At 43.6% G+C, this 16,790-nt stretch overlaps 1 protein-coding gene across 7 annotated transcripts in view; it reads left to right on the top strand.

Moving 5' to 3' along the window:
• The window catches only part of ENOX2 (ecto-NOX disulfide-thiol exchanger 2), a 59,179-nt gene that overhangs the window by 21,290 nt on the left and 21,099 nt on the right, over nucleotides 1-16,790 (top strand). For 6 of the 7 annotated variants that reach the window (XM_029997108.1, XM_029997107.2, XM_041119062.1 and 3 more), the window contains 4 exons: nucleotides 1,172-1,306; nucleotides 5,852-6,007; nucleotides 14,374-14,580; nucleotides 16,406-16,639. In XM_029997108.1, coding sequence (XP_029852968.1) covers nucleotides 1,210-1,306; nucleotides 5,852-6,007; nucleotides 14,374-14,580; nucleotides 16,406-16,639 — 694 coding nt within the window. In that variant the 5' untranslated portion in view covers nucleotides 1,172-1,209. The remainder of the gene's footprint in view (nucleotides 1-1,171; nucleotides 1,307-5,851; nucleotides 6,008-14,373; nucleotides 14,581-16,405; nucleotides 16,640-16,790) is intronic. The other variant, XM_029997105.2, reaches the window with a different exon arrangement.

The raw sequence follows: 16,790 nt of genomic DNA, 5'->3' as shown, positions 1-16,790 counted from the left end.
CCTCCTGCTGGTGTGTTCTGGAGAGCTTTGGGAGTCTGTGCACTGGGTTGTATAAGATGGGGGAATATCAACTCTGCTGAGTTTCAGGTTAGAGCTGGGAAGTTTTTCATATAGCTTCTGTCAGTGACACTGTTGATATTGTCCCCTCCCCAGTTGTTGAAGCCAGATTTTTTTCAAACAAGCATTCATTTATGAAAGCTTCATCAGGGAGATGGCATGTGAGACAGTAGTCTGACTGCAGATGGCCAGGGTTGGTGTTGCTGCTCTGATCTGGGCAATTATCTCAAGCTCTATCTTTTTTTCCCAGCAGAGAAATGCCCTGGGCACTGGGTTTGGTTTTTTTTCGTTTTTTTTTGTTTTTTTTATTATTATTTTTTATTTTTCCCCCTGTGCAGAGTTAACCTTGTGCTAAGCATTTTTTTTTTTTTTCCTTTTTGAAATCAGATATTTTTGCATTTGGGCACCTCTAGTTAAAACCTGTGCAAACAAAAAGAACAAGCATATATCTTGGTGGTACATGGAAGTAAGCAGCTAAAGGCATGGTTGACCCAGCTAAATCGCAGAAGAAGATTTGAATGCTTAATTAAGCCATATGTTGGTATAATGTTAATGGTTCTACCTGGATTGCCAGACAACTTTGCTAGACCTTGAGTAAGTAACACTGGTACTGCTGCTGTCAGCAGCGTGACATTGTTCTTTGCTTCATTTCCCCTTTTAGCATGGAAGAGAAATGTCTTCAGATGGCAGTGGAAGTACTCTCTGCTGGAACACACTGGCCATCTCTGTTATATTCAGTGCAATTATGACAATTTATACCTGCTGAATGTTTGTCCTTTGTTCATCAATCTCTTGGGAGGAATCAAAGTGTACCCCTTACCTTTAATCAGTGTTCCTTTAAGGCCCCTTGGAGCTGTTGATTGTAGTGGATAAACCGTAATTTAGATGCTCTTGGAAGGCAGTGTTTTCATAGACCTTGCTTCTATAAAACGTCTGCTCGAGAGGGACAGCACTGTTGGTTTGTTTTTGTTTTTTTTTTCATTTGGCTCTTTCCTATGTGTTAGGTTCAAATCTGTTTTTGGATGCTGACACTGCAGAGCCTTGCTGGGCAACGTATGCCCTGCAGAAAAGTTAAGATACGCACTAAGCTGTTAATCACTTTTTTTCATCTCAGCAGATGGTGGCAGAAAACTAAGCCTCGACTCCATTCCGATGGGCTTGCCAATGTCAGACCCAACTGCCTGGGCCACTGCAATGAACAATCTAGGGATGGCTCCCATGGGGATGACAGGACAGCCCCTCCTGCCTGGTACGTGAGCTTATCCAGACTGTGCCCACCTTTGCTTTCAAACATGTCTTTGCTAAGAACCTATTTCAGTTGAGGTAGATAAATGCCTACCATGTACAAAAACCATTAATAAGCTGTGTTTGAAATGCATTAATGTCTGCAAGTGATTTATTTAGAGACCACTGTTTTAAAACTGATTTCAGAGGAAATGAGAATACATGGGTTTTGATGCAAATAATGGTTATTGTGGGGTACCTCTAGATACTCTGCAGTGGACGAGCAGGAGGAGGGTCCCGCACAGAGCTCAGGAAACCAGTGATACCAAGTAACACATTATTCTAAGATGAACTGGAACTGCTGAAGAGGAAGGATGGGAGGGAGATGAAGAGGAAAGCAATAGGGCAGTAAAATGGATGTGGCAGAAATTAATGGAGGATTCTGCTCCAGAAATTACCACCTTGTAGTCCAGAGTACAAGTGCGTGGGTCAGTCCAGGATTTGTTAAAGAGCTCCTGTGGGAACAGAGCTGTGCTGTACCTGGTTTCTCAGCAGTGCAGGATGCCTGTGCATCAAAATCCTGACATGAAATTACTGTTTCAGTGCTTTACTGCATTAAGCACTTGAGAAGGATGCTGTCTCTTGCCTGAATCATTGCCTACTCACCTGGGGAGGGAATATCTGTGTTGGCACCACTCTACAATCCTATTTCTGCTCTTGTGGCATAGAGCAGGTAGTTTGCTGTGCAGCTGATACTATATTTAACTAACAGCATCACTTAACTTGCCATAAGTTTTGCATGCAGTCTGTACTCTTCTGTCCCCTAGGCCTTGTTTAACTTTTGTCTTTGCTGTAGGGGTGTGGTTTTCATGTCATTCTCCTGCTCACATGCTTCTGTCAAGTAAAAGTCAATAGAATTCTGTTCTAGGAGAGCACACAAGTTTGAAGCCAGTCTCCCATTCCCTGTTGTAAGAACATGGGAAGCTTTCTTTTTTATCACAGTTTTCACCAAAAAGTATGTGCCAGGTCTGATATTTTTGAACTCTTTTGAGTCCTTGAGGACTTTTTTCTTCTTTTTTTTTTTTTCCCCCTGTTAAAAATGGAGACTGGCTCTTCTGAATCTGCTTCTTAAGCCTCTCGGATGCTGTCCTGTAGCCATGGGCTCAGCTTCTTAACAGAAGCAGCAGATCTCTATGCAAGGTGGCAAGTTGTCTTGCACATTGCTCGTTGAGCAGTAAACAGTGGGGCTCACCACAAATCCAAAGACCACTGTTTGCCCTTGCATATACACTTTCTACCTTTCATTATACTGTGGTAGTTCATTACCCTGCCAGTTCTTTTGCTTCTGGTACTTATATCCATTCACGCTTTTAGAAAGCTGTAAGTCTTGCTTTATCAGAGAAACGCCCATCTTGGCTTTCTCCTCCCTTGAATTCCTTAAGCTCTGTCCTGCATTAAGGAATTTCTCTGACTGGCATCCATACCTATTGCTGTCAGCTAACCTTCAGGCAGTAACAAATTACCAGGACAAAGTGAGACTGCTTTCGTTGGCATGAAGAATTATAAAATGTGAAGGGACTGAATTTAGAGCCTTGCAAAAGTTGTAGCAGGGGGTTCACTTGCCTGTCCTTGACATGTGGCAGGTAGCCCAGCATGACCCCTGGCACCTCTGGCTGTAGGGCTGGGAAGAACAGCCACCACCCTGCCAAGGATGGTGGGGAGGTGGCTGAAACACACCTTGTTTTGCCCCTTTTGCTGCCAGCACTGATGTCATACTCTTGATCTCGTGGGTTTACCTATATGAAACTGTGCTGGGAAGACAAATGGGATCTTGGACTCTAACACGTGAATATTTTGAATGGTCTCTGCATTTTCCAGCAGATCACTGTGTGCTCTGTGTATCTTCCATCCTCTGTGCTGTCTCAGCTGGGAGAGCTTTGGCTATTCCTCTTCTTTCCAGTCGTTCTTGATAGGCAGCACTGGGCGAGGTCCAGATTGCTCCCTGCTGACGTTTTGGAGTACAGCTCCAGGAAAACAAAGAGTTTCTTTACCACCTCAAGAGTGCTTTAACAGGAGGATACCAAGGCTGTGTGTAGCAGGGCACAGGCTGTGGAGAGCTGGTGTCCTGGGGCTGCACTCCTGTGTGGCATGGCTTCTTCTATACTGCTTAGAGGGGTACTTCAGGGCCTGCTGTGGTACCTGCTGCATGCCCAGGGTCTGGCTGGCCCCAACCAGCAGCATTTGTGAGACTGGTCTAACGCTTCACAGCTGGGATTAAGTTTACTGGCACATACGTTGCCGAAAGGGAGGGAAGTAATGAGCATCCCAGCCTAAACCTGGGAAATCGAAAGATGTATTGGTAAGTTGGAGGCCAGGATGCTGGTTTTGGCAAGCATTCTTCCATCCCTTCAGGAAACAGGCTGTCCTGCGCTTGTTTCACTTCAGTTTGCCTCCAGTGGCAATACCTTTGTTGCAGGTTGGATCAAGATGTTACTTGCTCAGGACTAAGTCCTGCAATTTTTCTCCAGCTACCTTGCATCTTCAGTGAGTTTTGTCACTGAAGATCACAGCCATCCACAAGGTGACCTTCATCTCAAACTTCAATTTAGCAATATGTGAATTTAAACAGCAGAGGTCTGGGATGGTGTAGCCTCTCCCCACCCTCCCTTCCCTGGTCCAAGCCTGTGAGCCAAGCCCCAGCTCAAAGACCTCTGTGCCCCGAGGTAGCAGTTGTACAGGTATAGCCTTGATCGTTCAGGCCAACCCTTGTCGATCCTTACAGCCCATTTCCTCTGGAAACGTGTATGCAGTGTGTTTCAGGGAGTCCAGGGAGCAGTAAGGCCATCTGTGCTGTGGAATGGGGCTCTGTCTAAAGATAGACTTGCATTGTTTTTACATTTTTTTTTTAAGACAGGTGAAAATATGGTATAATCTCTGGAATCTACTAGTGAAAGTTTAAATATTAAAATCCTGCAACTTTAATGCCACACTTTCCAAGCCAGGTATCATAGACCAGGCCATCCCAGCATCAGCTAGCTGGTCATGGATAAGGATACAATTCACATGTATCCCTACATCCATATTTCACAGTTAGCTACAAGAAGATTTCTTGTGCCTTCCTCTGAAACGCCTGTTTCATGACAGAGGATTTGCCTTAAATCTGTGTTTTTACTGTGACTGTTCATGCGTGATGTAAAATGAACAGCAACACTTGCACCGAGTACAAGGAAAGCCAAATTGGGCAAGCCAAACAACGTACATAACTTTGTAGGAATGTAGCCCCAGGTAAAGTATTTCAAAATACAAAGGAAAACAAAATTCAGCTACCAAAATCAAACATCCAATCTGGACGCTAAAAGTTGTCTTGCATCTGGATTACTGTAAGTAGTGATTGTGAAGAGAGGAATACAAAAATGTTTGCCTGCCTTAGGGATATGAATAGCATCTGAAATAATGCCAGCTTAGGATCAAAGGAAAATGCTGCCTCTGCACCACTGAGTTCTGCCTATTTGTAACTTTTGTCTGTGCCCTGGAAAATTAATTTTATCAATCTAATCTCAAACAGGCAGCCAGATTCAAAGGCTCTGTAGTGCTCAGGATTGCATATTCTGTGGTAGTGCCCTCTGTTTTTTTGGGATTGCCTGTGTCTTCAGAGCTTCTGCTGCAAAGAGAGTAGTGGTGGTAGAGGGTAGGGAAGATGTCGTGCACTTGCAGGAGGGAGTTCTTCCTGAGATCTCACCCTGATAGTACCATCTGGCCCTGCTGGTACTGGTTGTCCTTACAGCTTAGCTGCTGAGATTCTCAGACTCATGAGCCTTCTCTATAAGGCATCTAGGTGTACTGTTTCCATTTTGGCTGCCTACAGGTATCGCTTCCCCAGGGTTCGCAACTTCTGAACAGATAAAATACACCTCCTTTGACAGCTCTGTTTAGTTTTATTTGGTGTTGGAGGCAAATCTAAGAGCAAAATCAAAGTAAAATGCTACTTAGATATAGTCAGAGTGCTAACAAAAGCCTAGAAACAACTTAAGCAGGGTAAGACATGCAGTAAGGTATTTCCTTAAATGCTTCTGTGTGTTTTACCCAGAATTATTCTGGCATGTTCTTAGCTGCTGAAATTGGTACACTTGTCTAGTTTGCAAGGTGATGTCCTTAGCCCTGGGTCACAAGCTGCCTGCACTACTAAACTACTTAGTGAAACTGGACTGGGTTAGGTTTTATACTGTTTCCATATGTCATATCTATGTGGATAATATAATACTTACTGGGGAAGGTTTTGACACTAGATGGGAGATGGTGTCTACAGAGTGGAAAAGGACATAGTTTATTTGAACAGAGAATATCTATTTGGCTGAGGCAATCAACAGCGAAACAGTTTTTAAGAAGTTGTTCTAAGGGCACAAATCTAAAATTCTGGTGCATTGTATTACAGTGTTCCCTCTCTATTGCTGTTCATTCAGCTAATTTTCACTGGCACATGTGGGGAGAGTACTCCATTTGCTGTCTGAATAAACAGTTACTGTATGAGTCCAAAACACTACCTGACTCCCTTATTCTCTCCCTCATTTAGATTTTGATCCTGCTCTTGGGATGATGACTGGAATCCCTCCGATCAACCCCATGATGCCAGGCTTGGGGATAGTCCCACCTCCCATCCCTCCGGACATGCCTGCTGTGAAGGAGATCATCCACTGCAAAAGCTGCACTCTCTTCCCACCTAATCCACGTAACTGTCTATGTTTTGTCCTGTTTCTGTCTATATAGGAATACCTCTGTGTGTGTATATATATATATTAAAAAAAAGTGTATATGAGAGAAGAACCATTACATTGCCTGGACATAGCAGCTCTGGGGTTAGCTCAAGCAGGTGATGGAGCAATAGGAAAAGCCTGTTCATGTCACTGAATGTTTACCATTTCCATAAATAGCCTTTTCTGTTGTTGGATTGATAAGGACTGGGGAAGAAAGCATTCCAGTCTCTGGATATTTGAACTCTAATTTTCATGGCGTGATTCTTGTATGTATTATCTAAGGCTTCAAAGACAGCGAGCTCTTGGAGGTAAGGAGATTGGATCAGCCAGCGTGGTCTGTGCTGAGAGACGGGAGTGCTCTGGGTTTTGCAGAATGTGATGAAAGGAGAGCAGAGGCAGTTGGAAATAAGACAGAAGACTAAGAAACAGGCAGTCAGGGCTCATTAGACTATAGCAAGAAAGAAGGATCCCCTTCAAACTAGCTGACTGACCCTTTCTCCTCACTTTTATTGTAAAAAAAAAAAAAAAAAAAAAAAAAAAAAAAAAAAAGAGTGGGGGCAGGGGAGACATCATTACCTGTCAGTTGGCTGGGCTTGTGCAGGGAAGGATGAAGGAGATGAAATAGCCAACAAAATGTAGATGTGATGGAGATAAGTAGGAGATCTCATTTCTTGGCTTTGGAGGATATCTTTAGCCATTGCTGTTAGGACAGACGTTTATTGGTTACTTACTTAGCATCCAGTCTGTTCCATTTCTTTGTTTTAGAGTTTGGAATTTTTCTGGCTGAGGGACTTCTTGGTACTTGTGTTAATTTCCATTAAAAGATTCTAGATTGTCTTGATTTACTTTTTTTTTTTTTTTTGTCAAATCTTACTTTGCCCTCACTCTCTCTGCTTCAAACTTGTACATATCTATAGTAATCAATTCCTTTCCTGTTTCTTGCAGACTCTGTATGTGTATTTCTGAAGTCTGTTTTGGAGGGGTTACTGATCCAGTCAGGCTTGCAGGGCAAGGCTTTTTTTTTTTTTTTTTTTCTTTCTTTCTTTGACATACAGGTTCCAGTTTATTTATTGGAAGCTTTGATTACATTCAAGTCCTTAGAATGTTTCAGACCAGTTCCTTTAATTTCTTAAAATTGCTGCTATGAAATAAAAGCCTCTTCAGTTACAAAACACGCAGTAAAAACATTGCTTTTTTAGCTTTTTATTTCAATTAAAGTGGATCAGCTTGTGGTTGCTCCATCAAGATTATTTGTTTTAGTACTAGCTGTTCTCTAACATCCTTAATACTTATAAATTACTGCCCCGTGGATTTCAAGTGTCACTTCTTATTGGCTCAAGAACTACCTGATGAAATGTATTGACTTGTCATTTGCAATATCATTATCAATACATCTGTTCTTCAGCTTTTACCTGAGAAGCTTGATGTCATAGTCACAGAGTTCTTCACAGAATATGAATTATAGAATATTCTATTAATCATAGAATATAAATTTTTAGAATATTAAAAAATATTTTAAAATTTCTAGTGTTATCCAACTCTTCTCCGTAAGCACTCTGTGGTCCAAGTAATTTCTGATTTTATCCATGGTATTCTTTTTTTGCTATCTCACAACTGAACCACAAAGCTGTACCACTAATTTCAGTCCTTCCCGCATGTACCCTTGCTTCACTTCATTTGGAGCTTGCCCATTTTTCTTCCAACAACGATTTTGTTCCATGTTTTAGTTTAACAGGTTTAAGTACTCTCATTTAGGTTTCTAACTGAAGCAAGTGCAGTTGTTTCTCCACTTTTCTCCTCTTGCACAGCTTGGCATTTTCTGAATTTCTCATCTCCGTAATCCTGGCCAGGCACAGCGCTGAACTTCTCTTGAGGTCAAGTCTGCCTTTGTGAAAAGGGTGAGGTCAAGGCTGCCATGTAAAAACCATCTTAAATTTGGTCAGTTACTTTCAAAAAATGGTTGCTTCTTGTCTACAGGTTGCTTGTTCTTGGCAAGCTGCTAAAACCTCTGTTTTAGAGGGCAGTGCTTTGCCTTCTGACTCATTGCCCTGCTCCAGCTGGAGCCCTGGAGGTGTTAGGCTGTCCAGGCGGAGACTGCTTAGGAATCTCTTACCACTGTTCATTCTCTGAAGGGGGGCAAGAAAATCAGTATTAAATATTGCCTTTTCAAGGGCAACCCCCAAGGAAAGCAGCTGGGACTGGAAGGGTTCAGTCTCTCTCTCCTCTCAGAGCACTAATACATTTGGTCCACAGTGGCAACTGCAGAAATAAACAGTGGTGGTTCATCAGTGCCAGCCCTGATGGTAATACCTCCCGAGTGCTTGGTGAAACCTTGGCCTTATCCCATCGTCACAGTCCCATATGCCTCTGGGAGAGTGTTGGAACGACACTAGTTTTGTTCTGCCATGTTCTGGTATGCGTGTGTTAGTGTGAAGACCTGTTTATGACCTCTGTCTTTCCATCCTGAGAGTCCAGATAGCAGGTGATTGCAGACCTCAGTGACTGTCTCAGAAAATTAGAGGAATATTTCCTTATTTTCCAGAGATCAAAAAGAAGGAAGCATAAATCCTAATGCTGGTTTTGCTGTTAAGGATTTTAACTGTGCAGCCCCTTTGGACAAGAAGCTTTATCCCTCAGCATCAGTTCAGCTTCTCATCCCTAGTTAATCATTCTTCATCCTTTTGACTCTTCAAGCATCCCATGTTGACACTCAACTGCTTGTGTTTTCTCCCCAGTGACATACTTGCATGGCAGAAATGATTTTGCCCATACCAAATTTGTCATTACTTTTGTCAGGATAATCCTGACAAATTTTACTGCCAGGAATGGCCACTCGGAAGGAACTTGAGATGGTCCAGGTGAACCTACTCTTACCTTTATTTCTAGGCTGTCCTCACCATGGACCTTTCTATTTAGAGCCTGCAGCCCCTTTGGCATCACTGGAGAGCAACTGGTGGAGTTTGGGGGAGTTTGTATAAGCAAATGTTTTTGTCTCCTTTTGAGGAAGATGAATCTCCCCAGGCTCTGCTGCCCAGCTCTCCCATGATTATAAGGGGAGCACAGAGTGACTCGCTTGTGGGGAAACCTATGTTGAAGGTATCTAAAATTAGGTGAAGTGTGTTCCACCTCAGCATAAATGTTTACTATCTGGATTAATCTTCCAGACTCTCTTTACAGCTGAAGGAGAAAGGTCAGTATTTGGTTACGATTCATCTATTCTAGATGTCTACCTACAAGATAAAGCAGTGCTTCTGAAAGAGCCTGTTTTCATCCCTTAGCCATAAAAGAAACCTAGACAATTATCTCAGGTATAGCCTAAATTACATAGATATCTATGTGGACATGTCTTTCATAGTACTATGGATCTGTGTGAGCAGGTGTAGCTTGAGCAGGTAAGTCTAAAGTGTGCGCAGCTGCAGTACAAAGTTTAGTTGATATTCTAAGTGATGGTGTGAAGCTGGTTCCCGGTCTGGTAATTAGTAACAAACTGTTGTGGCCATGAGACAATCTGCTTCACCTTAAGGCTGATCAATATTTTTATTCCAGCAGCCAGCCAGGCTGTAGCCTTGAACTTGTCAGTATTTTACCAAATATCACTGGTGATGAGACCTGATGCTGCTTTGGGGAGAGCGGGCTTACAGTCTTTGCTAGAAAGCAACTTCAGAGCACACCTTATGTAAAAATGAAGTGCAGTTCTGTCTCTTACCATGTATTCTAGTGACCTATCTCTCTGTGGCCCAGGATGCAATCCCTTATGCTCAGCAGTTTTTCCTGTTAAGTCAGATATTGCATGAGGGAGGATATCATAACGCAATAGACCACTTTCTTCCTGCTTCTTCAAGCTTTCTTAATTAACATTTCTCTTGTTTAGCTTGCTTTTCTACTTGTAGACTTTAAGATGCTTTCCTCTGTTGTATGTATCATGAAGAATATGAACTATGCAAGCTGCTCTCAGAGTGGATGATACGCAGCTTGCCACGAGTTAGGTATTGGGTCCACACCATATCTGGGCAACGCTGCCAGGGCTGACCAGCCAGGCTTCCCTGGGTCTTTGTGCTTTACAGATTTAGGAGGGACCTTCAGTATCCTGTTATACGTAGGGCAAGGTTTGCTGTGTTTCATGTTGTCCACCTGGGAGGCTGGCTGGACAAGGCTGTGCTTGTGAAGGGCACATTAGGCAAACATGTGCCTTAACCCAGTAACTATTTGCAGCGGTGATCAAGTCTGTCTCCCCAGTGGGAAGAACATATGAACTCCATGGGGATAGTTTGTTTTGATGTGATCTCCAGACTAGCTGGGGCCTTGCTTGCCCCTTGTTACACAGCTGTTTGCAGTATGGTAAGTAACTGTGTTTGACTTGGAAAACCAAGGGGCCTGTGACCCAATGTGTCACCCTCAGAGCAGAGTGTTGGGCTGTGGCACTGTAGCGCTGTATTACTACTCTGAGCAGGCCAGTGTCAGTGGGAGGCTGTTGAAGGTTGAGAAAGGACATAATTCTTGGCAAAATCAAGATTTAGTAATTTACAGACTTGCAGGAGCCCATATGTGCTGTCAGCAAAGCTCATGTCTGCAAAGTTGATGTCCTCAAGCTGCAGGGACTGGTTTGTTTCATAGCCAACTTAGTGGGAACAGAAGCTGTAGCTCTAGTACAGTGTTATCAGTGTGATGTGGGCTCATCTCACTTTATTCATTACTCCCCTAGACTGATTTGAGAAGGAGGAGATGCTGGTACTGGGGGAGAGGGCAAGTGTCTCAGTTTTCTGTATGAAGAAAATAAGAAAGATACTCAACACCGACTAAAACATCTGCCTCGCTGTGCTTGTCATGAGACTGGATTTCTCGGCACAAGATGCTTACTTGCAAGCAGACTTGGGAAATGAATTAACAGCTCTTAATGGCCTGTTTGTCCCCCAGAGAATGAAGCAGGGCACCGCTGACTTGGTTCACACTTACTGTGGTCAACAGGAGCTGCACAGAGTCATGGTCCCCTCTTCTGCGCTCTGCAGTGGGTACCAGGCCATGGCAGAGCCTGGCAGCAGCAGGTTAATGCATGCAGCTTGGCAGTAAGTGCTCTCCTGGTCTTGGTGGTTTCTGAGACTACTCTGCCTGCAAACTTTGCTTTGCTTGTTATCTTCAGAGAAGAATAATAAGTCAGATCCTATGAGCTGTGTTTACTGCCAGACGAGGAGAGAGTGAGAAGCATTCCACCCCATAAAGCATTAACGATAAATTCTCCAGTATAAAATTGACAGAAATTACAAACTGGGGAAGGTAGGAGCGTAAGTGCAGTCTCAGGTGTGCTTCTCCCCGCAGTGCCTGCACAGCCCAGCCATACCGTTGGGGCCCCGCAGAAGTCTGTGGGTCTGTGTCAGCACAGTACAGTCTTGAAATTACTGATGGAAAAACAAGGACTTAATTTTTTCAGAAGCAGTGCTCTTCACTGGAAATAAGATGCTTTCATTATGCAGAGAAGTTGCAGGAGATGTTTGTGACTGCATGTCTATATATAATTCATAAGAAGGTACCAGCAGATGGCACCCGAGCCTGATGGGCTCCCAGCAGTGGGAGTCTGTGGTGCTCCTGTGCCCAGCATTTTAAATAAAACTCTTGCAATGCCCAGCCTGATGATTTATCTCTTAGTTCACCATCCCCAGAAGATGGGGATGTCTTGCTGTCCTGGAAACACTTTTGGATTGGGTTGGGGTTTTTTTGTGTGTGTTTGGTTTTGGGGTTTTTTTTTATTGGGTTTTTTTAAAATTAAATACTCATTGACAAGCCAGTTCAAGAATTTTGAACACTGTGATAGAAGGAAGATGCACTGTTAATCCCTTTCTGGCCTCTGAACATGTAACAAAACAGTGCACTCTCTTCATGCTGACAAACAAGTAACCATCACGGAAACACTCAGACACTGCTTTTGAAGTAGGTGTTCCTCCCAGATTTCTTCTACCCACACTCACAGTGGTTTTTCAGCCTAAGGTCTGCATACATGGTGTAGACTGAACTCCCACCGGGGTGCTCCTGCATGCATGTCTCCTCCTGCTCCCCTTCTCCTGTGTTTGTATTCTCCATACTCTACCATTCTCATCCATCAGGGCTGCTAGCATTTCTTGGTGCTGCAGATTGCTTACAGTGATGGTTTATCTGCTTTGAAGATCTTTCCCTCCCCTTCTTGTAACAAACTGGCTCTTGGCCATACATTTCTGTTCTTGGCTGTGTGGGACTTTTGTCCTCTTCTGGTTCTCCTGGTGCTTTAATCCCTCCTTTACTGTGGCCTTGTGAATGGATGCAGTCTGAAATGTTAATTCCTGGCAAATATCTGTCAGGGATATTTGCCTGGGGGGGGGAATTTCTCTTCCTCTGAGACAGTCTAGCAGAAAATTTTAAAAGAACTCCTATTCCCATTATTTTGCTAAAGACTTATAGAATCATAGAATCATTGAGGTTGGAAAAGACCTTTAAGATCATGAAGTCCAACCGTTAACCTAACACTGCCAAGTCCACCACTAAACCATAGAATCATACAATCATTTAGGTTGGAAAAGACCTTCAAGATCATCGAGTCCAACCATCAAGCATGCCCACTAAACCATGTTCTGGAGTACCCTGTCTACCATGTCCCTAAGCACCACATCTACATGTCTTTTAAATACCTCCAGGGATGGTGATTCAGCCACTTCCCTGGGCAGCCTGTTCCAGTGCTTGACAACCCTTTAACTTAAAAACATATTTTTTTGCAAAATGCAGGTGGTGTATGTTCAACACCCTCTGTTACAGCTATTATCTTATGTTTCATGGATTTTATGACAGACCTAACGTACATCTTTCCATCTGAGATATGGTCCATGCAAAACTCTGTTCATTACAAATGTTAGACTGTGGAGATTGCTGTTGAAATGTGATTAGGGCTGGTAATTTAGGAAGTTTCCAAGAAAAGTTGATATTGATAGCAAAGTAGACAGAGGGAATGTTTAATAAGTTTATGAAGGTGTACTGGAAAGAGGATTAAACTTGGATTTCAGGTTTTCAGGGAAAACCTAGCAGTTGTGGTCAGTGTTGTCCTGAGAGGGGAACCTCAGCATCTTGTAAAGCTTATGAGTCCTTCCTGGAGGCCCTTGCTACAAGCTGGTACTGGACTGCGCAAGCTCCTGGCTGGCACTGCCTTGCAGCTTCTGTTCTTGTGAAGTAAGAGTAGGACGTTAAAAGGAACTGTTGGAGCAGAAGGACTGGGGTTTACAGAAAAGGTTAAGGATGTTGTTTCATAAGTCTGTGGCAAGTCAGTGGTCAGGCTTGACATGGGACCCAAAAGGAGCCATTTCCAAACAAAAAGAAAATAATCCTAATAATTGTTTTTGGAAGAACTTTGCTGGAAACATGCCAAAGAATTAAAAGAATGTAATACAACTATTTTGATAAATAAATATGTAAGTAGTGTAATTCTGTGAACTTAACCAGGGTGATGGATCTCAGCACTGAAATTCATTTAGGATTTTCCAGATGTTAAGAAACACCAGGTAACAAGTGCACAATCCTTCTCAGCCTTCACGTACTGAGTTGGGAGGGTCTCACTGCACTTGCCAGGTGGACACTGGAGTGTGGAGATGAGTTAGGTGCTGGAGAAACACTTCTCCAAGTCACAGCAATTTCACGTAGTCTCTTTTGTGTGCTGCAGTGTTACAGGTGGGTAAGTGAGTATACTCAGCAACCTGCTTCTGGCAAATTAGACTTAACTTTCAGCCTGCTTTTATGTGTTCATTTTAACCATACAGGTAAAAAAAACCCCATTAATTCCTTCTACACCTCTTGGCTATACCCATTTCCTTCATCTCTTCCTTCCGTAATATCTTTTTAGTCTAAATTTGGTTCATGACCTTCCCTTAACATTAATACTCTTGTACCCTTTACAGACTGCTGTATAGATTTTTGCCCTTTAGGATCCTCTGTACACATTTTCTACATATTCTTTACATAAGGACAGTCCTTTAAGCTGTGCTTATATAGCACGTCCCATGATAAAGTTTTGAGGTCCTGGTGCTGCTCATGTTCTTTGACAGGAACTCAGTGAGCCTTTGCTTGCGCTAGGGAGAGTGTTTGGAGAGCTTCAGGCTCCTGAGATCTTTTGTTTGGAAACAGGCTGGTAAATGTGCTTATTCTCATATAGCACCTTAGCAGTGCTATAGATTTACTGCTTGGTAAAGTCAAATGCAGCATAGCTAGGTGTAGGTTTGGGGGAAGCCAGGAAGGTAAGGTTGTCTCTTGGGTGAGGTGGGCAGATGAAAGGAACGTGTGCTGAGAAACCAAAAACTAACCTGGTCTGCTTTTTCTCTCTTGCTCTCTTCAGATCTTCCCCCTCCAGCAACAAGAGAGAGGCCCCCAGGGTGTAAGACGGTGTTTGTTGGAGGACTGCCGGAAAACGGAACCGAGCAGATCATTATGGAAGTATTTGAACAGTGTGGGGAAGTCATAGCTATTCGAAAGAGTAAGAAGAATTTCTGTCATATCCGCTTTGCTGAGGAGTTCATGGTGGACAAGGCGCTTTATCTTTCCGGTAGGTTTATTTCTGTCTCAGATGGCAGCTTAAAATTCTGGGACAGAGATGTAATGGCTTTTTTATGGTTATAATGATAGGCTTTGTTGCCATTGGAAGATTTTTCTAATGTTGTGTCAGTTTGCCTCTTCTGCTGCTGCTACTGCATTTCTGCTTAAATACATGAGAGCAGCTCCTGATAGTAAAGATAACAATGCTTTGTTACCTTGGATACTGCAAACATCTACAAAATATTGGGATGAGGTACAATCAGAGTCTATCCTCATCTTACCTGGATAAATGTCCAGCCAATTCTGTAGATAATGCTTAAGGGTCCTACAAAAATTTGCAGTTGCTCTCAATTGCTTGTTAATTGGATAGTGTGCTTGACTTTCATCAATACTTTTTCAGTTAGTCATTAGAGCTGAAACACCTGGGCCAAGGGAGCCCCTGTTCTGCATCCGTAGGGTTTTAAGAGGTTTGTTTCATGGAGGACAGAAACCTCAGAGTTGGTGTTCACAGACTTTTGCGTGGCTGGCAGAGTGTGCGTTTCCAGTCAAGCTTGCATTTGCTGTGCTGGTTACATCTGCCCTGAGCAGTCAAGGCTCTCCACCTGACTCTCTACCATTCTAGAAAAACACAGTAATACTTTTTATTTCCATGCTAAAATCCCTTCCAAATTAATTCTTTTGTAGAATCATAGAATCATTTAGGTTGGAAAAGACCTTCAAGATCATTGAGTCCAACCATCATCCATGCCCACTAAACCATGTTCTGGAGTACCCTCTCTACTCGCTTTTTGAATACCTCCAGGGATGGTGACTCAACCACTTCCCTGGGCAGCCTATCAGTACATTAACAAACCAGTATACTGCCTCCAAAGTACGTACTCTCTCCAGAGAGATGAGATTGGCAAGATAAGCGAGGGAAATGTTCTTTGCTGTTTAAAATAATGGAAACTTTTCCATAGTCTGTTTTGACTGATTGTAAGCATTGTGTCTCATTCTGGAGACTGTTGAATTGAGTTAGACTTGCAATGCCCCATTAGTGAGAGCTGTATCTCTTTGCAGTTACCCCTTCTTCATAGCCAATACAGCCTCTTTAGCTGCAGACATTCTCTGCTTGTAGTTCCTTCTGCCCAAAGCCATGGTCATGTGTGCAGTCATCAGTGTCCTCCACACGCAAGCATTTCTGGCTTTGTTCTTTGTCCAGAGTCTCTCTGTAGTTCAGATTTTCTTCCATACATCCCACCCGTGCTTTTCTTAATCACATAGGAGAGCCTTCTAGCATGTTTGATGTGAAACTCCAGAAAAGGAGTCCTGCAAACCGTGTTGGTGAAGAAGAGTTCCCACACAGTGGATGTGCACGATTGCTGACCTTATTCCCGCTCCCACCAGATGATGGGGCTGTTCCAAAGGTTACCGCTATCTGTCTGCTGTCCTCTTTGCCGTGCCTCACCTCTCATTCCCCCCTACCCATCCCCAAATTCTGGAGTTTTTGATAGTACGGAAGAATCCAAGGCAGTTCTGCCTTCCCCATGTGAACAGCTGGGCTTAGTCGCACAGCCTGAGAGGTTACGTGCAATTAAACTGTTCCTATTTGAGACCCGGTACCTGCTAGTGTTTAGACAGGAACAGCCTGTGTAAGATCTTGCCTAGCATGCGCAAAACACAGGCAGATAGCAGCAAACCCCCAAGCAATGTTTCCTTTTCCAGCATCACTCTCTGTGCACTAAACTCTTCTGTTCAGGGGCTTTCTGGCTCTGTAGGAATGAGAGACAAGCACTGGTGGGTGGTTGGAGCCTAGGGTAAGTCACCTGCCTGCCCACTGTTGTCATCACTGCCAGGCTATCGCATCAGACTGGGCTCCAGCACTGACAAGAAGGATACTGGGCGCCTGCATGTGGATTTTGCTCAGGCTCGGGATGATCTGTACGAGTGGGAATGTAAGCAGCGGATGCTGGCGAGAGAGGAGCGCCATCGCAGGAGGCTGGAAGAGGAGCGCTTCCGCCCGCCCTCCCCACCTCCCGTCGTCCATTACTCCGACCATGAGTGCAGCGTTGTTGCTGAGAAACTGAAAGGTAAGTGGTTCTGTGGGCCACAGCCACCCTTCTGTGCAAATGCTGGGACAGAGATTTGTATTCTCCTGTGGTCGTGTTGCTGAACTGAAATGATGGTGCCAGGTAGACCTTGCAGAGCCTGTCCAACTGAGCCCTCAGCCTGCACACAACA

This window comes from Aquila chrysaetos, chromosome 21 (genome assembly GCF_900496995.4).
Source record: "Aquila chrysaetos chrysaetos chromosome 21, bAquChr1.4, whole genome shotgun sequence".
Lineage (NCBI taxonomy): Eukaryota > Metazoa > Chordata > Aves > Accipitriformes > Accipitridae > Aquila > Aquila chrysaetos.
This window is presented reverse-complemented; position numbering and strand designations above follow the sequence as displayed.